At 58.6% G+C, this 26332-nt stretch overlaps 1 protein-coding gene across 1 annotated transcript in view; it reads left to right on the top strand.

The window, feature by feature from the left end:
- Positions 1-25910, top strand: part of LOC119100277 (laminin subunit gamma-1) — a 52506-nt gene extending 26596 nt beyond the window's left edge. Inside the window, exons 8-22 of the mRNA XM_037223384.1 lie at positions 805-890; positions 1559-1668; positions 2153-2378; positions 2760-2909; positions 3306-3475; positions 3892-4024; positions 7409-7505; positions 8143-8270; positions 13312-13497; positions 13931-14116; positions 19263-19468; positions 20319-20534; positions 22188-22427; positions 24678-24755; positions 25553-25910. Coding sequence (XP_037079279.1) covers positions 805-890; positions 1559-1668; positions 2153-2378; positions 2760-2909; positions 3306-3475; positions 3892-4024; positions 7409-7505; positions 8143-8270; positions 13312-13497; positions 13931-14116; positions 19263-19468; positions 20319-20534; positions 22188-22427; positions 24678-24755; positions 25553-25801 — 2461 coding nt within the window. The 3' untranslated portion in view covers positions 25802-25910. The remainder of the gene's footprint in view (positions 1-804; positions 891-1558; positions 1669-2152; positions 2379-2759; positions 2910-3305; positions 3476-3891; positions 4025-7408; positions 7506-8142; positions 8271-13311; positions 13498-13930; positions 14117-19262; positions 19469-20318; positions 20535-22187; positions 22428-24677; positions 24756-25552) is intronic.
- Positions 25911-26332: the final 422 nt, after the last annotated feature.

The following is a 26332-nucleotide window of genomic DNA, read 5'->3' as shown; positions in this document are numbered from 1 at the left end:
TTCACTGCGGGCCCTTTCATATCCCCTTTTGTTGTCAGAGCGCCCCGATCAGCGGAATATGCTTTCTGACATTCGGGCTTTTGCCTCTACCTCCCTAAACAGTTGGAGGAGAGTGTCACTGGCCATCGGTTTCTCAATAGCATAAATAGCTCCTCAGTGGCCCGAAAGGCTCTGAGCAGCTATAACGGTCCATGAGCGGCCGGAAGAGCCCTTAGGATACAGGGACCGTGAGCGGACTATGCAATCCCTGAGCGGTCAAAGAGCCCTTGGTTGGTCCCAAGGTCAGGTTTGTGTTATGAAGGGACTGAAAAGCCGGCGAGCCCTGGCGGCCAGAAAGAGCCCACTGAACGGTCAGAGGAGCCTAAAGTTGCCACATGGGCTTTACTGAGCATCTAGAGGGAGCAATGTGTTGCTGTAGGAACTTTTATTTTGCTAAAGAAACCCTTTCTGAATGCTTCTCATTCAGTATGCTCATCTATCCTCGGGCTGTGTGAGCTGGGTAGGACCCTCCCAATGGGCCTTCAAATCCCCACCCATCGAATTTCTGGTTTTCCGGGATCCTCGGATAGGGGCCTGGATCCCCTCCCGACCCTTCACGGGATCTCCAGCCATGCTAGAATGCTAGTTGTTATTTGATACTACTGTATTTACACCATTCTCTGGCACCATTAGTGCATGACATTAGTGCAGGCGCATCATATGGCAGGGGCCTTTACCCCGACATGCTCCAGCCACGGAACCGGTTTCTGTGAGGTCTCCGGTACGCACTGTCCGGTCTATCCATCAGTCGTTGCTCTTTTCCAGAGACGGTGTGAACTGCGAGCGGTGCCAAGAGAACCACTACGAAAGGGAGGATGGCTACTGCATCCCCTGCGCCTGCAGCCCAGAAGGTAAACGTGCCATACGCTCTTGGGCATCGCCGAAGCCGTCTAGATAAAGTTGAAGTCAGCTGAATATAGATAAAGGATGGTGTTTTATGCAAAGAAAGTATCCGATGTGAGGGTTTTTGTGTTTTTGCATTCGTTGTTTTAAGGTGGATATTTTCCACTGGTTGTCATATGGATTGAATACTGTCACCTTTTATGCCTGTATGATCGATGCTTTTTCGCTGAGTATCTGGATATGTACGTTAGCGTAAGACTTGCAACCAGTAATCTTGCACAACCTTCTTTATTTGCAACGAAAGAAATTCATTTCTATTTGAGTGATTAATCTGCTTTCAGCGACGTCCTATGCATTTGTTGTGAGGACAGGCACGTAACCCAGGGTGGGGGGGGGGGGGGGGGAGAAGGCCATTCCCCCGCCCACCGAGCCAAGGGTGTCGTGCTTAGCACTGAGCGATTGCGTACCATTTGACATTTGGCCCCATCTGGGGCAAATTCTGGCTGCTACGTGCCTGTGTAAGAATGACGTACCACCATCTTTAAAGGTGCAACGAAAGACACGTCGTGGGACGGGAGTACATACATTTTGTTCCGTGACAGGGAACGTGACGCCGGCTCCTTCGTCTGGTCTCACTGCGTCATTCGTCCAACTAAAAGCGTGCCATGTGCCTCAGGGTCGCGCAGCCTGCAGTGTAATATCAACGGCAAGTGCTCCTGTAAGCCGGGCGTGGGAGGCGACAAGTGTGACCGGTGCGAGAACAACTTCTACGACTTCTCGCAGCAGGTGCGGTGTCCGCCGGAGCGCGGCCGACACCCGGCCAGCTAGTCGTCCGGCCCGGTCTGGCCCCCCGTCTCGTGTCGGATGTTTTGACTGACTTCTGCCTCGTCGCCGCTCATATGCATGAATCAGGCGGCTGCAAGTGGACAGACAGGTGGCATGACTCATTGGCGCCCTTCTATGGGGATAGGCGACAGGCGATCCAATCTCAGCCCGTGATCCGCCAGGGAGTGGTGCCTGTAGAATGCAGCGTCGACTCCACCGGCCGGCCCCGCGCAGGGGCGACATCTGGGATGCGGTCGCGTCGCGCCGCGCCGTCAAATAGGTGGCGCTGATGCGTATGCTGCCTCACTCCCCGTCGCTTCATTATACAGCGACGGAGAACGCTCAAAGAACATGTCAGGTAGCCTCCACACACCACAGCCGTGCCAGTCTGTGGTCCCGGGGTCTCGGTCCTCCTTCACCCTGCGCCCCTCTCCCTCCCCTGCAGGGGTGCCGCGAGTGCAACTGCTACCCGCCCGGCTCGCTGGACAACGAGCCTTCCTGCGAGACCACCTCTGGCGTCTGCCGCTGCAAGGAGAACGTCGAGGGACAGATGTGCGACCGCTGCAAGCCGGGTTTCTTCTCAATCAGCGAGGAGAACCAGTTCGGCTGCACGCCGTGCTTCTGCTACGGCCACAGCTCCATCTGCGACGCGGCCACGGGCTACTCAGAGGGTGGGTCACTGGCAGCCCGGTCCCATGTGAGAGTATAATGAGGGCCGTGGTCTGTGTTACTTACCGCCGTCTTGATATGCTAGCAGTTGCCGTATTGTCTTTAATATGGACCATTGCCTCCCAGTAAAATTGAATTTCCCACGCTGTGAATTAGGGAGGCTGTGACGTGGCGATAGTGACACTTAGTACATTCGTACCTGTCCAACAGCATAGACAGACAGGTCCCCAATGGAATGATGTCTTTGAGCTTCGCCGGTACGTTCGTCTTCAGGGCCTAAATCCCCAGTTGGACCAGTCGTCGTAATTGTAGAGCGTGTACGGACCGTACCGTCCGGCTGGGCGGCCGGCGTTCTCTGACTAACAGTTTCCGTTTGTCTGCAGTGGTGTCGCAGACAGAGTTCGTGCGCAGTGATGAGGGCTGGATGGCTTCCACCTACTACGGCGACCCCGTAGCGCACGCCTACAAGCCGCTGGTGCAGCAGATCGCCGTCAGCGCGCCGGGTCGAGAAGCCGTCTACTTCAGCGCCCCTGGTGAGTACGCCGCATTCACTGACACGCCACCTTCATAGATACACTGCCACGGACGGTGCTCAGGTGCGCTCACTGACACATGGGAGCGATGGTGTGCTGAGAGCCGTGTGATAACCGTTTGGATCCCTTGTTTTTCTGAGCTTTTGACCTCAGTGGGATGGATGGACCGTGGGTATTTAACGTTGTTATTTAGCGTTGTTGTCATCTTTCGGGGGACCCGTTGGGATTGAGAATAAACCTTCGAGGGAAAGGGGTTTTATCCAAGCGTGCAGCACAATAATCGAAATACAGTTATGCAGATGTGACTGAACCGCTTCGATGTTTGTCACTTTCCGATCAAGTCGCATTGTTTGTGCTCACTCGCCCCTGCTGTTTGACTCTGGCTGCTCCCCGCAGATCGTTTCCTGGGTGACCAGCGGTCCAGCTACAACCAAGACATGCTGTTCACGCTGCGGATCGGCGAGTACGGTCCGGAGGCGTCCGTGCGAGACGTGGTGCTGCAGGGAGCTGGCATGGAGATCTCTCAGCCCATTTTCGGCCAGGAGAACGCGCTACCGGACCAGAAGGTGCCGACCGCCGCGGCCACCGCGAGCCGCCGTGGAGGAAGGGAGGGGGGGGGGGGGGGGCGCATTACCAAACACTGGGTGGTGTTTGGCAAGGTATTGCTGTTGAACTGACGAATCAAAGTTGTTGCGGTGGCTTAAGCAGGCAGTAAGTTCTATTCACACTGGGATTGCTCTGTCTATTGTGCTGAACCTGAAATATAAGTTTGGAATGTGGTACAAACTATGATACAACTAAAGTCTTGAATGTGTTACATTAATTACACATCTATGTCAGTTTAAAGTACCATTAACGTGACGTGCACCCCTACCGTTAACCACAGGCTTGGAAGAGACTGATAGCATCCATCATTTGTGGTGCGAGTGGAGTGGCTCTCTTGAGTTCACCGCGTTTACACTCGCCGCTGTCCGTCCCACAGAGTCAAGAGTATACGTTCCGACTGCACGAGGACTCGCAGTTTGGCTGGAGTCCGCGCCTGCGCGCGCGCGACTTCATCTCCCTGCTCAGCAACATCACGGCCATCAAGATCCGCGGCACCTACACCTCAGAGGGTGAGTCGGTTCCGGCATCTGATGCTGCCACTGCAGCACTAAAGACTAAATTTTGGGCAGGCGCGGCTCCGTGTGCAGCTTCCCGACGCCCTTGGAGGGCTTCTCAGCGCTCCGCCTGACGGCCGGCAGCTGACAGCCGCGCGCGTCCTCCTTGCCCAGCTCGGCCACCCTCATCACTAGCTCGCGCTGGCGGCGACGCCTCCCGCGCTCTGCGCCAGCGGCGTCCTCCTGCGGAGGCGGCCGCGCGTCCGTCTGCGCCGCCGTCTCGCGCACGTCTGTCTCGCGCTCGGGCCGGCGCACGAACGCCACATCGCCCTTCAGTAGGCCGATGAACATGCGCACCACGTGCTCGCTGGCCAGCACGATGTCGGCCTTGAAGCCGCGCACGGCGTCCGACAGCTGGCCGAGCCGGGCCTGACCGCGCTGGAGCTCGCCGCTGAAGTAGAGGTGCCTCAGCCCCAACGTGTGGTCGGTGGCCTGGACGCCGGCGCGCACCAGCCGCACCACCTGCAGCCGGTCGCAGAGCTCAGAGCGGCACACTGACTGCGGGAACAGCCGGCGTGCTGTCTTCATGCGCGCCGCCAGCCAGCGCTGCACGAAGGCGGCGTACTCGGTGCGCAGCTGCTCGTTGTGCCGCACACTGCGCATGTACTCCTTCCATAGCGCTTCGGTCTTGTGGTGCGCCTGACGGAAGAAGCGCTGGTGCCGGATGTTGGCCTTCTCCTTGAGCTGCTGCAGCTCATCTTCGAGCATGGCCAGTTCGTCCAGCTGCGCCCTCTGCTGGCTGCATACTTCCCGTCGCCAGCACAGCTCGCTCTCCAGACACTCGATGTCCTCTTCCAGCTGGGCGCGCAGCGGCCGTAGGCGGCGCAGCTGGGCGGCATAGGCAGCCTCTTGGCGGCGCGCCGCTACCAGTCCTTTCGCCATTCGCTCCACGTGACGCTCCGTCTCGAACAGCTTGGCCTCCTGGCGCTGCGCGGCGAACGTGGCGGCCGCCTGCTGCGTCATCAGCTCGGCGCCAAAGTTGTCGATGAACGTGTCGGCGGCGCTACGTTCCTGTGCCATTTTGGTTAAGCTCAGTAGAGCGCGTTCGTTCTCCTTGTTCAGACGGTCCACCACCGGACGAACCTCGACGAACTGCTCCTCAAACTGTTCCTCGAGCAGCTCGCGCTCGGCCAGCATCAGCTCGTAGCGCTCCAGCTCCAGCTTCAGCTGGTTTTGCGCGTCTATCAGCCTCTTCTCCAGGTCGTGTCGCACCTCGCCGTGGTAGTTGCACTCGCGCTTTGCGCTCTCGATTCGCTCCCGTTCTGCCTCTTCCTCCGCCTCGTAGCGCGCTCGCAGCTGGTCCAGCTTCATGAGGACGGGCGTCCCCTCGTGCCGCGCGCTCTTCAGCTTGACCTTGGTATCCCGTAGGTCGTGCTCCAGTGCGAAGACATCGGGCTGCACAATTTCGGCCGCCTTCTCCGACTCCAGACACTTGGCGATGTTCTGATGGATGAGGCGCCGTGCCTTGATGCAGCGCGCCGTAATCACGTTGACGTTCCGCCGGATCTGCTGGCTGCTGCAGATCTTGCTGATCTTTACGCCGTCGATCTCCACCTCGAGCTGCTCCTGCTCCTGCTTGAGGGCAGCTTCCACCTGCCTCAGCTTCCCGATCTGCACTGCCTCGTCACGACAGGCAAGCTCCGTCTGCACGACGCTGCTGCGAGTCGTCGTCAGCTTGTGCACCATCTGCGTTACTGCGTCCGTCATCTCCACGTACACAGGCTCGACGGGGTCTGCGCCCGTCTCCAGCCGCGGCAGCGAGCGGTTACTGCGTGCCAGCGGCTGCTCCAGGTCCTCCAGCGAGGCCGTCACCTGCGCCTCGGCGTCGGCAGCCTCGACGGCCGCCTCCTGCAGCCGTACCTCGGCTACGCTCTGCTGGCTGGTGACCACGGCCACATCGCGCAGGCTCACCTGCACCTCGTCTCGCAGTCGCTTGCGGCGTGTCGTGCGCTGCAGTGTGCGCAGCTGCACCGTCGACTCGTGCTGTTCGAGCAGCTCGCGTGTCCGGCCGGCCCGGCGCGCCGCCTCGCGTCGTTTTCGCGCCGCCTCGCGCAGCTGCCTTTTCAACTGGCGGAGCTCGGCGAAAATGCGGCGCGCCTCTTCGCCGACCGCACCGCCCTCGTCGCGCACCTCCTGCACGTGCTGGCCGATGGCACCGACGCGGCACTGCAGCGCGGCCAGCGAGTCGCGCATCTGCACGTTCTGCTGTCGCGCCTGGCGCAGCTCCTGTTGCAGCTGCTGGTGCTCGCGGCGCCAGTCGTCCCACAGCTGGCCGACGTGCTGTTCCAGCCGGCGCTCGCAGCCGCTGCTGGTGCTGTGCATGTCACGCCGCAGCATCGCGGTCGCCTCTTCCAGCTGCTGCATGCGCGTCCAGGTCTTGTTGATGTCGCGCTCGAGCCGGCGCACCAGCGTGCCCAGGTTTTCCAGCAGGCCGTACACGTCCTCGGCCAGGCGACCTGACGGCGGCCGGCTGTCCACAAGAAGCGCGCCCGTGCGCACGAGCCGCTCCGGGGAGACGCCCTCGCCGCCGCCGCCGCCGCCGCCACCGCCGCCGGCGCCGGCGCTCTCGGCGGCGGAGCGGCGCTTCGAACAGGCGGCGCGGTAGCTTCGCTTGACGGTGTCGGCGAGCCTCTGGCGGCGCAGGATCTCGTCCAGCCGCGCCAGGTTGTCGGCTGCTTTGGCCACGCAGGCGCTCAGCACGAAGTTGTCGAGGCAGGAGTGGCGGCGGCACAGCTCGAGGGGCGGCACGTCCGGGAACACGGCGCTTGGCCGCCGGCTGCGCCGCAGCAGACACCCGTGCTCGTTCATCGCGGGCGGGGGGCTCAATTGGCCTCTCTCCGCGCTGCAGATCCAGAAGACACCAAAAGCTGGGTACAACTATCGATCCAGGCGTGTTTGTTATGCTGAGATCTGCTTAGGTTTCGCTTCCAGAGCCCGCCTTTGCTATGCGATTTTCTAAGCTGTTTACGACATTTACACTTTGCACAGTGTGGCTTGAGTCTGAAATATTAAACTAGGCGTTAATTGCCGAAGAGCATGTCACCAGCTCAAAAGAGAAGCTAAGTATCTGTCGAATTCCTTGTCTGTGCTTTCAGAGCAGGCTCTATGCGCTGACCCATTCGTTGTAATCAGCTTGTTTATTGCGAAGAAAATGTTCATTGTGCACCTGTTGCTCGCTGAAAATCCACGGTTCCGGAGATATCGATCGGTCCAAAGTTTTCGACGAAATATCGAAGTAGTGTCGTGCAGCTAAAACACCTGCATGACTGCCGGTGTATCTGGACCAGGGCAACCGAAATTGTGCATATATTCTAACCCCGCTGTGCCTTGTTTTCGCAGGCATTGGCTTCCTGGAAGATTTCTCGATGGTTTCTGCCCGGCGAGGTGTTCGGGGAAGAGAGGCCACCTGGGTGGAGACCTGCACCTGCCCGCCGGGGTACGACACTGTCCCGTCAGCCCCAACGGACACAGCCGTCTCTCGCTGACCATGGACCACGGCTTTCAGACTGCTCTATTTCAGGGGTCCTGAATTAATTCCTGAATAGATCACAGGGGTCACTGTTCATGGGTATCAAGAGTCAGGGTTTATTCACCACCAGGAGTCCAGTACTCAGGACTCACAGGAATCGTTGCGCATTGGTTGTCTCAGCCGCTATCCGTTGATAAAATTGAATGAATTTGTCCACAGTTGAATTGATCTTCACGAGTATTTGATCCAATCACTAATATCTGAAAATACTTGAATTGCAATGGAGTTGAATTGAAATTAAACTGAACTACCATATAATAATAATAATAAATTAAAGATACTAATAAATGGAATAAAAATGAAATAAAAAATATGTTGATTAGTTGAGTTTTGGTAACTGACGTTGCTGCTAATGTGCGAAACATTTATTGGTATGTTAACGGCTAAATTTGTTTCGGGGGCACGCCGCATGGCTGCGACGCTGACCTGCAGCGTTCGTTAGCCTTAGAGACGCCACCTCTAGCGAAACAACACATGTTTGCAAATGTAGCGCGTGCCTTCGTGCTAGACGTGCGCTTGGTGAGGCATACCTCTCGTGTTTCAGGTACGTGGGCCAGTTTTGTGAGTCTTGCGAGCCCGGCTTCCGCCACGAGCCCGCCAACGGTGGCGCGTTCGCCCGCTGCGTGGCCTGCGACTGCAACGGCCACGCCGACATCTGCGACGCGGAGAGCGGTACGGTAGCCCGGGCGACACGCTGTGTCCACAACACTTCTAAGCAAATCCTGCTAACGACAGAACTTCCGCGACACGACCTCTCCGCGGTCAAACTTATGACGCGAAACTCCTGCGCTATATTGCTTTTACGAGATAAGACTTGTAGTGCAAACACTTCTTCGCCATGCTTCTTTTTATGAAAAAGGCTTCAACGCTTAACTTGATACGTGACAACTTCCAGAGGAACATGTCAGTTCTACGCAACGAACAAGATATCTGCAACATTAATTGTGCGCAAAAGACTGAGTACAAAAAGTTCTGCATGGTATCATTTCAAATGCAAAAACTGCCTAAACATGAACGTCTATGTAACGAACGCACTGCTACGTACATTACGTACAGTGCAAGTCCTGTAAGCCGTGCGAAAACTTTTCCAGCGCAAAAACTTTGACGCGATATCGCTTCCACGCGACAAAGCGTACGTGGCAACAGCTTACACGCGACGCTGCTTCTGATTTAAAATCTCGATCCTGGGGTTTTCCCAAAACCGAGATCACGAGATTCGACAATTGCAGCTGGTGGATATCCTGGCAGTTAGAGATTCACGACGCTTATGCACATTTTTTCGCACTGGGCTACACTTTGCGAGAAACGCTTGTCAACATTTTCCATTTCGTGTATTGTCTAATCTGCATCGTAACGTAATAAAGCTGGCACTGCGCACCAGAAGTACCATGCATGTGCGGTAAAAGAACGTAATGAATTCCTATGCAAATACTTTTGCAAATTTTTAAAATTTCGCTGCCACTGGGTTTACTGTGCGCAGTTAAAACGCGAAGGCTGTAATTTTGGTACATGCTCAGCGGTATGGCATAGGCGGCGTATGGTGGCATCGCAAGGGCTGCTGAATCATGTGACGTCATCACAGCCATCAATTTAGTCGGTTTTTCCTCCCCAACCGATCAGTTTTAGTTCTCTAGTACTTAGTCGGACCGCGAGGTCTCTCATTAGAGACTTGTGACGTGTGAGGCATTCAAACTCTTGGTAACTGACCAATCCAACCGACCAGTCTTGACTTTACAACCTATCAGTCGTCGAGTTGAAGGCTGTCATTTGGCTTCTTGCTCTGACGCGGTCAAAGTACATGCTGATTAGCTCATGCTTAATTGTTGCATTGGGCCTCTCATAAAAGCAAAACTAGCCGCTTTTATGAGGGCATTGAGGAAACGCAAATCGCCGTCTGCTCAAATTGTGCTGCATGGCTGAACTGTAACTGAATTTGTTCAGCAACTCCAGTTCTGCTCAGTTATTGTATCGGAGCAGTGACAGCGGTGACACGGCCAGCGGCAGCACGGGCGGTAGAACCAGCGGCAACACGTGCGGTAGAACCAGCGGCGACACGAGCGGATGACAGCAGGACATCATCAGTGAAGGCGATGCCGCGAACAGCACTAACCCCAAACTGTAGTTTTGCTTTGTACGGATCCCGGAAAAATGACGAATTGGATTTACTCTCAATTTACGTTGATTGTTAAGGTTCAGATTCACTAGATGCATTCTGCAGATACCGAGCTAGTGCTCAGCAGTTTTGGTTTGATTTTCACGTGACAACTGCCATGAAACCGACACTACTCGGCTTCTTGAGCTTAAACCGAGGAAAGGCCGGATGAAATCTGCGCATTGTTTGCGTGGCGGCTGATACAAGATTGCGGCGCACAGTAGATTGTTGTGCGGACAGGGTGTGCAACCAACATCGCCTACGGCACGAGCGCAGCGAGCTGTAACAGCAGTGACGCAGCCAGCAACGGCACGAGCGCAGCGAGCTGTAACAGCAGTGACACAGCCAGCAACGGCACGAGCGCAGCGAGCTGTAACAGCAGTGACACAGCCAGCAGCGGCACGAGCGCAGCGAGCTGTAGCAACAGTGACACAGCCAGCAACGACGCGAGCGGTGGCACCAGCGGGGATGCCACTGTCGACGACTAGGATGTCGGGGCACCATCAGTGATGGTGGCATCGCGAACGACATCGCCAAAGTCATGGGCAGAACTCACCAGGTGTATTACAAGGATGAAATGAGCTTATTTTATCGCACAGACGGATGAGTGTGCTTTGAAGGACATTGTTTATGCATGAAGATTTTCTTTGCTGGAAATATTGGTGTTTGTGTTTTAAGTCAGCTTCTCCAACCCAGTGGGCGGACACGAATTTTTCGCACGATCAGGTGAGGATTATCGCCAGGCTGCAAAGGGGCCAAAACATCATGATCCACCAAAACTACAGTAGCGGGATGCAAATCATAAGCAACCTTACTTATTATACAGCGTCCAGCTTAAAAGGTGATGCAAACTTGGATTTGCTGCTCATTTGTTATCGGGTATGGTGATATCTGTCTGTATATTAGTTATCATTTGTCTAAGAGAATACACCATTTAATGTACACCGGGGTGTTAATGCATTCTGTCGTATACATGCTATGTGACCCGCCGATTCCATTATTTGCTAATCGTCTGCGCTGAGTCTGCCGATCAACCTGGTCGGAGGTATTATTCCTCGCCACTGCTGCCGAGGGGTGTAGATCGTCGCGTAGAAGTTATTACATCGGAGTATCGATCGCGTAGAAATTGATGCATTAGAAGTTCTTGCGTGTGTTGGAATGGCGCGTAGAAGTTCTGCCGCTTATAACTGATGTTTCGTGTGAGCCTTTTCGGCATTATGAGTCTGAAGTTCCCACGTTTGGTTAGCGAAATTTTTCCCGACGCCGAGGGTGGTGCGGTCACCGCTGGCCACACCCGCACCAGCACCCGTTCACACCCACCGCTTGGGCGCTGAGTGGCCAAACGTGTTCCGACCGCACTCGGCGCTAAATGACGCATGTTGGAATGCCATTAGGAGAAAAACCACTGCTCAAAGCTCATTCGCAAAACCCATAAGCTGTTGCGCGAGTGATTTTCACCCGCGTATGCGTGCTGGTCGCCGGCTTTTTGTCGGCCTTGGCTGCGTCGCCGCACCGAACGCGTGGGAGACGTCCGTCGCGTGACGTATTGTGTGCCAGCCGTCTTTAAATCGATCTCATCTGCCCGGTTTTTGCTGCGGGTGGTCGGAATGGGGTCATTGGTAGCAGGCTGGTGTGCAGACGCCCCCCCCCCCCCCCCCCGGCGGCGTGCCGTCGCCACACACCGCGCGCCACCTGCGCGGCCGTGCCGGCCCGACCGGTCACCATGGAAGCGGGACGCGCCGGCCCGATCGGTCACCATGGAAATGGGACGCGCCGACCGCACCGTGCAGCGGCGCCGGCCGGCCCCGGGTGCCCGATTAGCACCACCGCGCGCGGGACGCGGTCATCAGGGGCGCGCTGCGGCCGATATTACGCGCCTCGGAGTGGCGGCGATCCCCTCCGACCCGTTAATTTGGCGCCGGTTACGAGCGTCTGGCTGGTTTAGTGGCCAGTTGTGCGGCAGTTCTGCGCGCCCGGGTAGCGGAGTCAAACAGCCGGCCGGCGCGGCGCCGCTGTCTGGGGGGTCCGCCGCTCGCGCCCTCACGCTCCGGCCGTCTGCTGCTCAGACCATCGCGTTAGCCGCGTCGGCAGACAGTGGCCGAGTCGGCGGCACAGTGTGACGCAGGTGAATGTCGGCCGGGCTGGGCTGCCGCGCTGGCACCGCTGGCACCGCTGGCGACGCCGCTCGCCGCCGCTCGCCGCTCGCGTTTCACTGACCGCCGCCGCCCCCAACGCCGGCGCCGGCGCCGGCGGCGGCCGTTGCTGGGCAGAGGTGAACCCTGCGGCACGGCTGACGCTGAGGCAGGCTGGCGTGTCCCCTGGGCCGTCTCGGGGGAGGGTGTCTGCCGGGCCGTCTCGGGGGAGGGTGTCCCCCGGGCCGTCTCGGGGGAGGGTGTCTGCCGGGCCGTCTCGGGGGAGGGTGTCCCCCGGGCCGTCTCGGGGGAGGGTGTCTGCCGGGCCGTCTCGGGGAGGGTGTCCCCCGGGCCGTCTCGGGGGAGGGTGTCTGCCGGGCCGTCTCGGGGGAGGGTGTCCCCCGGGCCGTCTCGGGGGAGGGTGTCCCCCGGGCCGTCTCGGGGGAGGGTGTCCCCCGGGCCATCTCGGGGGAGGGTGTCCCCCGGGCCATCTCGGGGGAGGGTGTCCCCCGGGCCGTCTCGGGGGAGGGTGTCTGCCGGGCCGTCTCGGGGGAGGGTGTCCCCCGGGCCGTCTCGGGGGAGTGTGTCTGCCGGGCCGTCTCGGGGGAGGGTGTCTGCCGGGCCGTCTCGGGGGAGGGTGTCCCCCGGGCCATCTCGGGGGAGGGTGTCTGCCGGGCCGTCTCGGGGGAGGGTGTCCCCCGGGCCGTCTCGGGGGAGGGCGTCCCCGGGCCGTCTCGGGGGAGGGCGTTCCCTGGGCCGTCTTTGGTGCTTGGGTCTGATGACCGACTCTCGGCTCGTGGTGGGGCCGAGATGTGGGAAGTTTTAGGTGCTGTTTTAGTCTAGAGGATTGGTAACGGAACTGAGTCTGTGTATACTTGCATATCGTTGTATCGTTGACATAAACAGAGAAATGATGCTTGAAAAGAGAGGCACACTGTCTCTTCAATAAAACGCTGAAAGCATGTTGGACTCTAATGCCAGCTACGCTTAATGTATAAAGCTAGTCGAGAGTGGTGAACTGAAACCAGCCAGGTATTGATTTAACCTGTTCTGCCCTCCATGTTTAAAACTTGCATAGAGTGGTGCGTAGATGATGCTAAGTACCACTGGGCTCATATGTTTTTTGAAAGTGTATTATACGCAGTGATGCCCACTGCCAACTGACACCGACCGCCTGCGTTTGACGCCGGCCAACTGTTTCCTTTCCGAATCCTGTGCCACTTTTCCCTGAAAATCTTATTAAAATACGCAACAGAGCCTGAAACCGATGTTGTGCTGAATGGAATGCTATGGACGACAGACGCTCCCCTGCCTGTAAGCGATCTTTAAGATGTGACGTGATGACCAGGCACAAATAACCGCGTATCCCACTTTCGTAGACGGCTTCAGCGCCCGAGAACGCACATTTGACCGGCGCCCTGTCCCCCAGGAAAGTGCATCTGCCGGGACAACACGGCTGGGGACAACTGTGAGCTGTGCGCCCGCGGGTTCTACGGCAACGCGCTGGGTGGCGAGCCGGACGACTGCAAGCCGTGTCCGTGCCCGGGCCAGGGCGCCTGCATCGAGCTGTACGAGGACACGGTCGCCTGCCTCGAGTGTCCCACCGGATACACCGGTCAGTGGGGCCGGCCGGGCGCCGTCGGACCAGCCTCGGATAGCGGAGGCTGGGGTGGCTGGGTTTGGGATTCTCGATACAGAAGGGCAGGCTGGGTTTTGTGGATTCGAAAGGCGATACGTTGACGTCTATGAGCAGTGGTAGGATAATTTCACCTCCCACCGTCGTAGCGGAAATATTGAGTGGTAAGAATGCATGTCCTTTCCAGTGAACGATCACAAACAGCGATCTATTTATGTTGCGCTTAGCTTGCCGCTTGTCGCGCATAACTGTAGCCCCGTTTGTCGTTGTCCTCGCACTTGACGAGTTCGGAGATATGACTGTGGGCAGTAGCATGGCCAGAGGGGGTCAGCTCTCTGGTGGCCGCTCCTGCCGTCTGGCCGCCGTCTGCATCGCGCGCACCGTGTGGTGACGGCGTGCCGCCCGCGTTCAGGTCACAAGTGCGACATCTGCATCGACGGCTGGTTCGGCGAGCCCGACAACGAGATGCCGTGCCGAGAGTGCGACTGCAACGGCAACGTTGACCCCAACGCCGTCGGCAACTGCAACCGCACCAGCGGCGAGTGCCTCAAGTGCATCCACGACACGGCCGGCTTCAGCTGCGACCGCTGCCTGCCGGGTAAGTGTCGGTGATGCGTCTCACCCCCTCCCCGACTGCCGCGGAACCTCTGGCGACCGCTGCCTGCCGGGTAAGTGCCGGTGATGCGTCTCTCCCCCTCCCCGACTGCCGCGGAACCTCTGGCGACCGCTGCCTGCCGGGTAAGTGCTGGTGATGCGTCTATCCCCTCTCCGACTGCTGCGGGACGTCCGGCGACCTCTGCCTGCCGGGTAAGTGCCGGTGATGCGTCTCACCCCCTCCCCGACTGCCGCGGAACCTCTGGCGACCGCTGCCTGCCGGGTAAGTGCCGGTGATGCGTCTCTCCCCTCTCCGACTGCTGCGGGACGTCCGGCGACCGCTGCCTGCCGGGTAAGTGCCGGTGATGCGTCTCTCCCCCTCCCCGACTGCCGCGGAACCTCTGGCGACCGCTGCCTGCCGGATAAGTGCTGGTGATGCGTCTCTCCCCTCTCCGACTGCTGCGGGACGTCCGGCGACCGCCGCCTGCCGGGTAAGTGCCGGTGATGCGTCTCTCCCCCTCCCCGACTGCCGCGGAACCTCTGGCGACCGCTGCCTGCCGGGTAAGTGCCGGTGATGCGTCTCTCCCCCTCCCCGACTGCTGCGGATCCTCTGGCGGCCTCTCCCGGTCGGATGAGTGCCGGTGATGCGTCTTGCCCCCTCCCCGACTGCTGCAGATCCTCTGGCGACCTCTCCCGGTCGGATGAGTGCCAGTAATGCGGCTCGCCCCCCCCCCCCCCCGACTGCCGCGGAACCTCCGGTGGCCTCTCCGGGACGTTACAGAGCAGCGGTGACCAGGGACGGCGACAACAGTTTTTAATAGGGGGGGGGGGGGGGGGCGAAGTCGTAAAATCATCAGAACAATTGGGATGACAAAATGGATGACAAATCATGCGTTTAGCTGGCATTTTCATAAATGATCATTGCTATGCAAACTCCTCACGTGTCTTGCGCTGCACCACCGCAAGGCAAGGGGCGCGAGACCGGGGATGGAGGCAGGGACTGAGACCCACAATTTTCCGAAAATTTAACATTGACCTGGCGGGTGTTGACTGGAGAGAGTTGACCTAACGGCCATCATCCTCTTCCCTCCCAAAGTGGAAGGCCGTCCGTTGCACCATACCGGCAGGGATTGTTTTATTGCAGTATGCTGACTTTCCAGCGCAGCGCAGGGTATCATCTAAGCCAATTGGGCATATAATGTACTGCAGTTTTAAGGCGTGTATGTACTTTGCAACAGGCTTCGCTGGGTAATGTTTTCATGCCTATTTACCTCACAGCCACGGTAAGGCTTCAACGCCGGTTTCAAAAGGTCAGGTGACGTCAGAGAGCGGGACGGACCGTGCCGAGCATTGCGACACGTTAAACTTTCGCCGCTAAATTCGGCCGTTGCCTGGATTTGCGCGATCGAATGGTAGAGGTCAGGGCTCACACAACAAGCACTGATTAGCACGAGCTCTGATCCCAGAAATCCATTCAGTTAGAAGGCTCGCATTTAGGCGGCAAGGCTCTTTTAAAATGTTATTTAAAAACTTAGATTATGTTTTTTTTAAGTTTCGGGAAACGAAAGATATTAAACCTGTTACGATGTGTTTAATTGGAATGTATAAAACACACCGATCTGGTCACTCGGAGGCAATGTTCTAACTTGTAAAGCTGGCTCCTGGCAACTCGGCCAGGCACTGCCGGGATATTCGCTGAAAACCACTGCGTTGCGAGTTAACCCATAGCCATCAGCCATAGCCATAGCCATAGCTATCAAAGCCATTTAGCTGCATAGAATGCTTAAATAAAAAATTGACCAATAAATGATCATGTCTGCATATATCGGACGCTCCTGTAATATTCACCGAATCTCTCCGTGCCTAAACAAGTGATCAGAGCTCTAATTTTTGGGCTTTGACCTCAGGCTGACCTCGGCTGGCGCGGTTACCTGCTTGGAACTTCAAATGATTCCCCTGGTGCAAACGAGAAACATAAAAGGCTACTACTACAGATTTTAAGTCGCTCCGTTGCGCCACTTTTTTATAAGCCCTGGAAACATGACGAGCAATAATTTCTATAACCACTGACTAGTTTGGCTAGTCTGACTGGACCCCGTCTTCAATTCAACTAGAAACATAATCATACCAAAAACCACTGAAAGGCGATTTTTTCCAAAAATATAGTTGTACCATATTAAAATATAGTTATAATAGAGCCACAGTACACTCCAGTCCGTTTAGTCAGTCCTTCCAGTCCCTCTAGTACGGTGATGGGTAAAGAAGATATTGTATAATGACGCTATCATTCAAGGCACGTATATTTGGAATGTTTCAAGCTGCACATTGAACAGACAGGATACGCAAAATTGCACGGCTGAGTCTATTTGCGTTCTAATGCTCCCGCAAAAACACGACAGTGAAAGGACGATGAAAGGTGATTTGCATTGACGCGAGCGTAAGTAAACAGTAGCTGTACCTAGGGATTTAAGGACATAGCATCGCAGTGCGTAGGTACACTTAAATTCGTTGACCACTTTTCACCTTTCCCTTCAAAAATGTCTGATATACATAGGTTGCAGGCAGGTGATGCTCCAGTCACCTCGTAATCCAGCTTTAAACTCTAGGCACGGAAGGCAACGTCATTGAATGTGCTCTGCCACTATAGGAGAAAATACCCAAGCGGCCTTTTGGAGTCCTAGCAGCATCGTGCTGGTATTTCTAGCAATGCCGTCCCATCGATGTGAGGGAACTTAATTGCGGAAAAGCTGCTGGCAGGGGCCCCTTAGTGAAAGCCTGTGCAAAAAATAGATCTTATATTGCAAGAAGGGTGTCAGGATAGGGCCACCGCCCGCTCCCAACCAAAGGTAGAGGGAACGGGTCCCCCCCCCCCCCTCCTTAGCGCCGCCCCTGGCGATGGCGATGGAGCTGTTGGTCATGAGAACACGGCTGGTAAATAGGCGAATTAGTCTGCAGTTCGTTTTAAGGCCGCGGCCCAGGCCGTAAGGCTGGCGTCGTCACGTGCGCTACTAATACGGTTTGTTGCTAACATCTTTTAGTGCAGTGTTAAGTACCGGCTGGCGCTCTTTTGTTACGGCAGCGGCGTCCCACCGCCGACCGCGCCACTATCAGCACCACACGCAGCTGCTGAGTGCAAACTGGACCAGTTCCGACTTCTTATGCAGTTCTCCAGGCCTTTCCGGCGTGCAAAGCCTGCCGGACCGCGGCTGTACCACTAGGGCCAGGCGTCGGCCCCCTTTTCCGGCGTCCAAAGCCTGCCGGACCGCGGGCTGTGCCACTAGGGTCAGGCGTCGGCCCCCTTTTCCGGCGTCCAAAGCCTGCCGGACCGCGGGCTGTGCCACTAGGGCCAGGCGTCGGCCCCCTTTTCCGGCGTCCAAAGCCTGCCGGACCGCGGGCTGTGCCACTAGGGCCAGGCGTCGGCCCCCTTTTCCCACCATCCAAACACAGCGCCCTGATAACACAAAACACAACTCGACTCAACCCTCAGCTCAGGGCGTCGATTAGGCTGACTTATCGCCCAGTTATTTTCGGCTGAAACCGCGGAACCAGGCCTGATGCACACCTGGCTGGACGAGACAGTGCTCGCCACGCTGAGTGCCCACAGAGTACCCAGTTTGCTGTCGCTCACTGTAGTAACCAGATCACCAATGCTTCAGCTACCTACTAAGCGAATATATCTGCGGCTCGCCCGTGTCTGGTACGTCAGCGTGCTTAGTTCACGGATGACAAAGCGTCTCGGCGACGCGCCGCGCCGGCTCAGCGTTGCCAAGCGCCTTGACGACGCTCCGCCGGGGCCGCGGCGACCGGTTTGGCGGCGGGACCTTGCTCGGCGTACTCCGCCGCCTTATTTGGAGCCCTTCATTTGCGGCTGGCGTTAGTATGCGGCGCGTAGGGATACGCCATCTCATGCATGGCGCCGCCCCCGACCCGATCGGTTCCGCTTCCGCCGGCCGGTCACGTGGGCGACGGCAGTCAGCCTCGGCCGTCGCCGCCGGCCGCAGACACGACCGGTCCCGGCTGGTACGGAAGGGGACGGGGCCCCCGCCGCACAGATGGTGAGGACGTCACGTGACCAGACAAAGGTGCACGTAACGGTCACGCAGTCGCGCACCTGTGATCAGGCAATAAAGGCGAAGTTACAAATTAAGCAGTTGTTTTTAATGCGCTTGGCAGCGCACGAACATAATGAACTTCGTTGTGTTGTCATTCTCCGATGAATGAAATTAAATAAATAAGATTGCTCTGCTTCTGGCCTTTATGTTATGCGCTGAGTGGTATCAGACCGGTGCAGAGACATTTTTTCGTGATCACAAGTGTGCCATTCTTCGGTTTTCACGGACCACCACAGTGATTTTTTTATACGCGTTTTAAGAACTAGCGCATTGCCATTATTTACGTGCTTTGGAGAGCTCAACTGATGACAGATACAAACTCTTTAATTGCATTCCTAATATCAGTGGGTGGTTCAGGAATCTCCTAAAAATCGTCGAGGCGATAGCTTGAGCCTGCCCTCAAAAGATACTGTGATAAATTCCCAATGGTCTGTATGCTCTCAACTACATTCTTTGCACAGGACCTAAATTATGCGCAGCATCGCAGGAGTATATGATAGGAACGTATCGCGGGCGCGATAAAAAAGGAGGCACGTAGTCCGACACTCCCGGCCCACGCCGGCGGATTGTGCCATCCGCTCAGATAAAGCCGACTAAAATCTGTGTGTGGGATGGCACTTTACGCTCCGCGCCAGTCCGCGAAACCCGGTTTTGAAAAAATTGAAATAAGAAATTAGGATTTTGGTTTTGTTTTTGAAGGTCACGAAACCTGTTTCGTGGAAACCACGAAACTGGGTTTCGTGGTAAAACATAACCAACACGTCGGTGCGATGTGCACCCGGTGTGGTGGGACCGCCGTCTCTTCATGCGGTACCTAGTGAGCTACCGTTACGCGACAATGGCTGAACAGGAAGCGAAAAGAGAACATAAGAGTTGAGTTGTCCTCCCGTGATCAACTAATGCCATTTGAGGTCAGCTCTACATGCACAATTAAAACGGTCAAATAAACCGATCTCGCCTTTCTGCTGTGAGAGCGTGACCTCTGCACAAACACGGAATGCCAGTCCCAGTCGACATGGCCACCTCGCGTGTCCCCAGGCTACTTCGGCGACCCTCTGGCGCTACCCAAGGGTGACTGCCGCACTTGCGGATGTAACCCGGTGGGCACCGCGCAGCTGGAGGATGAGCCGGAGGGGCCGTACCTCTGCGACCAGCTGTCCGGACAGTGCCAGTGCAAGGCGTTCGTGGCCGGCGAGAAGTGCGAACGCTGCGTGAACGGCTACTGGAACATCCTCAGCGGCCAGGTGGGCGGGGGTGGCACGGGCGGCCGGCAGCCTCCCCGAGGCGGCTGCCCCCAATCGCGTTATCTGTATTGCATCACTTGTGTTGCCGAAATTTTGTCGTTGTTTTGGTCGTGGTCATTCATTTCATGTTGTTTCTGAGAGCGTTTGCTTTGTGGCGTTGGGTATCCCCCCGTTTTTCAACGCTACTAGCTGGCCGTAGTTATCTTCACACTACCTGCTTAGCTAGCTTACTTTACCTTTGTTTTTACCCGCCCAAATTAGTGTTTGTGACTGCGTTGGTCCCTGGCCTAACTTGACCTAACCCCCGGCTGCCAGGGCAGTGATGAGCGCAGCTGTGGACCGGTCTGCGTGTGACCGGACACGATCTGACCCAACCTAACCTAACTTGAATTGACCTGACATATCGCTCTCAAAACTATGAGTGCGGATGTGATTCGGTATGTGTCTGACCTGACCTGGCATTCAATCGCCAAAGTGAACACAGCCGTCCAGTCTGTTTTTGGTCCGACCTGGCTTGATCGGCTTGACTTGACCTTGGTAACCCTGCCTGTCGTCAGGGCTTGTCCGACCTGACCTGACCTGACCTGACGTGACCTGATATGACATGATGTTTACGCTTCAAAGTTGCTAGGAGTTCGACTGTCTCCTGGTCTGTTTGGCTGTTTCCCGGTCTGTGTTTGACCTGACCTGACCTGACCTGCCGCCAGGATTGCAGGGAGTGTCTTCTGGTCTGTATCTGACTGGACCTGACACGACTTGCTCGCCTGACCTCCCGTTGTTAAGTTCGCGATGAAGACGGATGTGATGCGGCCCGTGCCTGACCTGACCCGACCTGACCGCCCGTCGCCAGGGCTGCGAGGAGTGCGACTGCGACCCGGTCGGCTCGTTCAACACCAGCTGCGACATCAGCAGCGGCCAGTGCTTCTGCCGAGAGGGCGTGGTGGGCCGCAAGTGTGACCAGTGCGCCGTCAACATGTTCGGCTTCTCGCGCGAGGGCTGCCTGCCGTGCACCTGCGACCCGATCGGCTCCCTGGAGCTGCAGTGCGCCCCCGATGGCCAGTGCCCGGTATGTGGCAGACCACCCAGCGCGGCCGCGTGCGCCGGCTCGGCGGCCGGCCCCGGTGCTCCGCCCTAGTTAGGAGAGAAGCATGTTGCTTGCTTGCCCGCTGCTCCTGCACCGTCCCTTCCGGCAGAGCCAATTAGCTGAAACAAAAGAAAGGCGCCAAAGGTAATCATTGGCTGTGCTGTTCATGCAGTGTTATTTGCGCTGCGAAATGACGGCACCTAATTTGGATCGTTTAAGATATAGGGTCGTCAGATAGTCAGGGCCTCGGGAATGCGGTTTATGCTTACCTTGGGATCTTGGGGTGTCGGCAAGATTGCCCTATCCGAGAAGATCGTTATGTTTGCAATGCTGTCATTCCGTCGGCTGTGCGTCAAGTGGCCGACATTGCGCGACCTTGATGCACTTTCCTCCCAGCCCAGCAAATCGGCTCTTGATTGGGGATCGCGGACTTTATGACAGATACAGCTTCGCAATGCTGGGGGCATAGCCAGCGCGCTCTTCTGGGTCGAGGTCATAGCGATAATGGTTCTGCGGGATTCGCGCGCCCCCTCAGCCGCGCCAGGTGTTGTGTGTTACGCCCCGACTGCCTGAACCGCCCCCACGCCGAGATATCACACGAGTTATGGAGAGTGGGAACCGGTTAGAGCCGACCGCTCCGGCCACGAGGTGGCCCGGGCCGCTCAGTGGGCTGGGAGACCCCCCCCCCCCCGTCCACCGGCCACACACTCAGTGGACTGGATGACCCCCGTCCACCGTCCACCGGCCACACACTAAGCGGGCTGAGAGACCACCCCGTCCACCGGCCACACACTCAGTGGGATGGAAGACCCCCATCCACCGGCCACACACTCAGCGGGCTGAGAGACCACCCCGTCCACCGGCCACACACTCAGTGGGATGAGAGACCCCTGTCCACCGGCCACACACTCAGTGGGCTGGGAGACCCCCGTCCACCGGCCACACACTCAGTGGGCTGGGAGACCCCCGTCCACGGGCCACACACCCAGTGTGCTGGGAGACCCCATCCACCGGCCAACACCCAGTGGGGTGGGAGACCCCCGTCCACCGGCCACACGCTCAGTGTGCTGGGAGACCCCCATCCACCGGCCACACACTCAGCGGGCTGAGAGACCACCCCGTCCACCGGCCACACACTCAGTGGGCTGGGAGACCCCCGTCCACCGGCCACACACTCGTGTGCTGGAAGACCCCCGTCCACCGGCCACACACTCAGTGGGCTGGGAGACCCCCGTCCACCCGCCACACACTCAGTGGGCTGGGAGACCCCCCCCCCCCCCCCCCGTCCACCGGCCACGCGCTGACCGTCACTGCAGACTGCGGTGCGCCCGCGTGGCTCGTGCCTTTAGAGACCGTTGCGAGCTGGAAAGATTGCATGTCACCCATGTTTTGTGTTCAATGCGCTGGGACAGCACTTCAGCACCACACGAGAAACGAACGTTGCTGCGAAATGAAATTAAGATGCGATAAGTTTCAGCTCCCGGTAAAGCGTGTTCATTTTCAACAGTTCAGTTGAATTTCAAATGCCGCCACGTTACGCAGGAAAGTTGAACAACAACTTTTGCCTGGACAGAATTCACTGTGCGCATGCCACACCAACAGCAGCACATTGGCTGACCTTCCTTTACCTTGCAGTGCCGAGAGAACGTCGAGGGGATACACTGTGACCGCTGCAAGGAGAACAAGTATGACCGCCAGGCCGGCTGCCGAGGTAGGTCCCTGGGGGCATCCACACACTGCATGCGATCACGCCGCAGTAACCATGCCACCGTCGGGCACCCAGGCGCAGAGACTGGGCTGTCGGTGCTGCAGGTGGACGCCGAAGCGAGCCCCGTGAGGCTGGAATCGACTGTAGCTGGTTACTGGTTGAGAGCCGTTTCCTCGGCTGGCACCGTATCAGTTCGTCTGTCCAGCTGAGATGTGTCTCGATCGCAGGAGTGCCAGGTCGGTGAGCCGGGCCAGACGCCGGGATCAGACACGGGTCTGGCGGCCGCGAAGGGCAGCTGAAGGGCGCTCGACTCGTAATAGTCTGGGTGCTAAGTTGATGTTGGTTGATCACAACACCCGCGGTGTTGTTAGTACTTCCCTGCGCTTTAAATTTTGTATGGGAGGCATTTTACAGTAGTTCACGAATTTGCCGCCAAGATATCCAGTGAAAACGAGTAGAACTTATGAACCCTACCCGGGTGCGTGCATTTCACCCCATTCCTGGCGATTACCTGGCTTCACGGCCCTGTTCAGTTACAAAAAGCCGACGCAGCCGGTGCCGTGGCGCAGGCGCCGTGTGGCGCCGTGAGACGAACGGGGCTGTGTATCAGATGCCGGTCCGTCTCCCAGTCTCCTCGTCCGGCGCCCGCTGAATGGCGGCGGCCGTCGGGGCCGGGCGTTTGTCAGGCTTCTGTATTGAAAGGCTATCGGCTAATCGGCCAACAATGCCACCTCTGCCGGGCGGCGTGGGCGCCAGCTGTCGGGCAGCCCCGGCTCGGAGCCAGGTCCGTCTGGGGCCGGCCGGCAGACGCGTGGCCGAGCTCGACACAAGGCTCGCCTCGGCCGGGGGACGAGGCAGGGCGCGTCCCCCAGGGCCAGATGTCTGGCCACGGCCACCTCTCGTGGGATCGCCCGCGCAGTCCGGGGGCTGCATATCGGGCGGCTGAGTGATGGCTGATGTGTAATCCACAGTCGTCTAACGCCCATCAGTCGTCTTAGCGGCGGGTATTTCCCACAGCCTGTGAGAGCAGACTCCAGCTGGTTGAATGAATACAGAGATGAGGCTGCGTTCTATCAATCGATGCCATCAGACAACCATCTGTTGATGATGTGCACACGCCCCCGGACGCCTCCGAGTCCAGAAGATTGCAGCCCGCTGGTCAGATACGAAGATGTGTCGCATGATGGGGAGCCGTGTCCTGCCCCGTCGTGCAGTGCCGTAGCGCACCGTGACAAGGTGGCGGGCCCAGGCAGACATGACATACGGTCACGTGGTGCGCTGTGCCATGTCGAGCCCGCTGAGCTGGCGGCGCGACTCGCCGCCGCAGCCGCCGTGTGGATCCAATAACGTCAGATATCGGGCACACATGAGTCAGCCATGGCGGCCGCGATAAAAAGGCAGCAGTCGGTCGGCAACGTGACCGGCGCGAAATGCGAGCCGTCCCGCCCGGCCTCGGTCCAGTGTCGGCCCTGGCCCGGCCCGGACCTCGGTCCATTGTCCCGGCCCGGCCCGAACCTCGGTCCAATATCGGCCCCGGCCCGGCCCGGACCTCGGTCCAGTGTCGGCCCTGGCCCGGCCCGGACATCAGTCCAGTGTCCCGGCCAGGCCCGGCCCGGACAGGACCTCGGTCCAGTGTCGGCCCCGGCCTGGCCCGGACCTCGGTCCATTGTCGGCCCCCGGCCCGGCACGGACCTCGGTCCAGTGTCGGCCCTAGCCCGGCCCGGACCTCGGTCCAGTGTCCCGGCCAGGCCCGGCCCGGACCGGACCTCGGTCCAGTGTCCTGGCCCTGGCCCGGCCCGGACCTCGGTCCAGTGTCCCGTCCCGCCCGGCCTCGGTCCAGTGTCGGCCCTGGCCCGGCCCGGACCTCGGTCCAGTGTCCCGTCCCGCCCGGCCTCGGTCCAGTGTCGGCCCTGGCCCGGCCCGGACCTCGGTCCAGTGTCCCGGCCCGGCCCGGACCTCGGTCCAGTGTCCCGGCCAGGCCCGGCCCGGCCCGGACCTCGGTCCAGTGTCGGCCCTGGCGCGGCCCGGACCTCGCACCAGTGTCGGCCCCGGCCCGGCCCGGACCTCGGTCCAGTGTCCCGGCCCGGCCCGGACCTCGGTCCAGTGTCGGCCCTAGCGCGGCCCGGACCTCGCACCAGTGTCGGCCCCGGCCCGGCCCGGACCTCGCACCAATGTCGGCCCTGGCGCGGCCCGGACCTCGGTCCAGTGTCGGCCCTAGCGCGGCCCGGACCTCGCACCAGTGTCGGCCCCGGCCCGGCCCGGACCTCGCACCAGTGTCGGCCCTGGCGCGGCCCGGACCTCGCACCATTGTCGGCCCTGGCCCGGCCCGGCCCGGATGGGGCCGCGTGACGGCAGGCCTGACGTCAGCGGCCGGCGCGCCCTCCGCCGGTGATAGGATCGGGCGCCGCCCGACGCAGGCGGCGCGCACGGCTGCCGTCTCGCGGCCCCTCCAGACGGCACCGCTGCACGCCGCGCCCCACTCGGGCCCGCTCAAGGTGAGCCGAGCGGCTGTCGGCCGCCGCCGCCGCCGCCGCCGGTCGGGGTCGGCGAGCCGCGAGCCTCCGACCGTAGCGTCTGTCGGCGGACGGCAGGACTGCTGGTGCCCTGTGAGGACAGTGTTCGCCACCCGAGTCTGGGCGGGCAGCGGCGGTGCTGGGCCGGCAGGGATGTGACACTGGACAGGCGTCCATGGCGTGGTCCGGCGAAGGAGACGTGCATGGCCGATGGCGTACACTGCCGTGACTGGCGCCTATCTGGGGCCGGCAGCACAAATGTCGTGTATGGTGGCATTTGTGCAGAGCTGCAATTTGTCGGAAGTGATGCGATGCTGGCCTTTGGCTGTCCGATGCTCCAGGTGAAGAACGGCTTTTGACGTCGCGTCACAAAGACTCCCACACTTCTGCTACAGTGCAGGTGTCTGCAGTGTTTCGTGGGTATTTCTCGTCAGATGGCGTGCCCCTGGACGGCGGGCCATCGGCTACGGCCCGTGCAGGGACAGGGCGTCGTCGGGAGGGGGCGGGGCGGGGGGGCGGGCCCGCACGCCGCCTGGCGGAAGGACCGCCGACCGCCGGCGCCGGCGCCGGCCGGGCGCCAGTCGTCACGGTGCGTGTGCGGCAGTGAGAGCGGTGAGCGGTGAGCGGTGAGCGGCGTCGGTGCGGCCCGCGAGCGAGCCCTGTGTCAACCGCGGCGCGCGAGCGAGGCCCTCGGACCGGAGACGCGGCGGGAATCAGTGAGCGGTGCCCAGGGACGCCTACGACGCCTGTCCGCCGGCCTGTCACATTAACTGATGTAGCCGTCAGTTCGACCTGACGGGAATGTGGAGCATTTTATTGGGACGGGGAGAATGCGTCGTCTAGGCGGCCGGGAAACCAGTCATGGGATTAAGCGAGCTTCAGAACGCTTTGGATCACTGATGGACCGCCAGGAATCTGATCGAATTAACACGGGCTCATTGAATGACATTTTAGAGCCAGTCTCAAAACCAAGGGCCAAGTCAGTCTCAAAGGTAGCCTCCACCGCGGACGATAATTACGCATTGTGAATTGAATAGAAAGGGAAGTAACTTCTGGAGGGCTCTTCTTTATTCCCTAAGCATCTGATCGGATTGAGTTGGATGTTGCTCGGAACGTCACACCGGCATCACGAGGTGAAAGCGTATGAGAAATTCTACCATAATGAGGATACTGATAGCAGTGGAAGGTGCATTAAAGCGTTGAGAGTGATTGCACAGCAGGATTTGGGATCCAATATCTTACGTCATCTGCTTGCTTTATAACTCCACGGCCATGATTCAATACCGCTCTTGCTCTGCGGTTTTCTACCTGACAATGAGAACATGAAACGTATGCCCTTTCAAAAAAGAAAACAGGTTAAAAAGCCGAATTGAAAGCTCTTGCGTTCAGTTCACCGCAGCTCGAGTAACGTGGAGCCCCTGCTCTATGGCTGGTGTATGTGCCCTGTGACGTGATATGCAGTAGCACGTCACAAACACACTGCTTCTGTCAAAGCTCTCTTGTCAGCTCACAGCCAAAGCCTGTTAGGATAATCCTATCAGCGTCATTGTCGAGCCCGC

Source organism: Pollicipes pollicipes, unplaced genomic scaffold (assembly GCF_011947565.3).
Source record: "Pollicipes pollicipes isolate AB1234 unplaced genomic scaffold, Ppol_2.1 Scaffold_4881;HRSCAF=5763_pilon_pilon_pilon, whole genome shotgun sequence".
NCBI lineage: Eukaryota > Metazoa > Arthropoda > Thecostraca > Pollicipedomorpha > Pollicipedidae > Pollicipes > Pollicipes pollicipes.
This window is presented reverse-complemented; position numbering and strand designations above follow the sequence as displayed.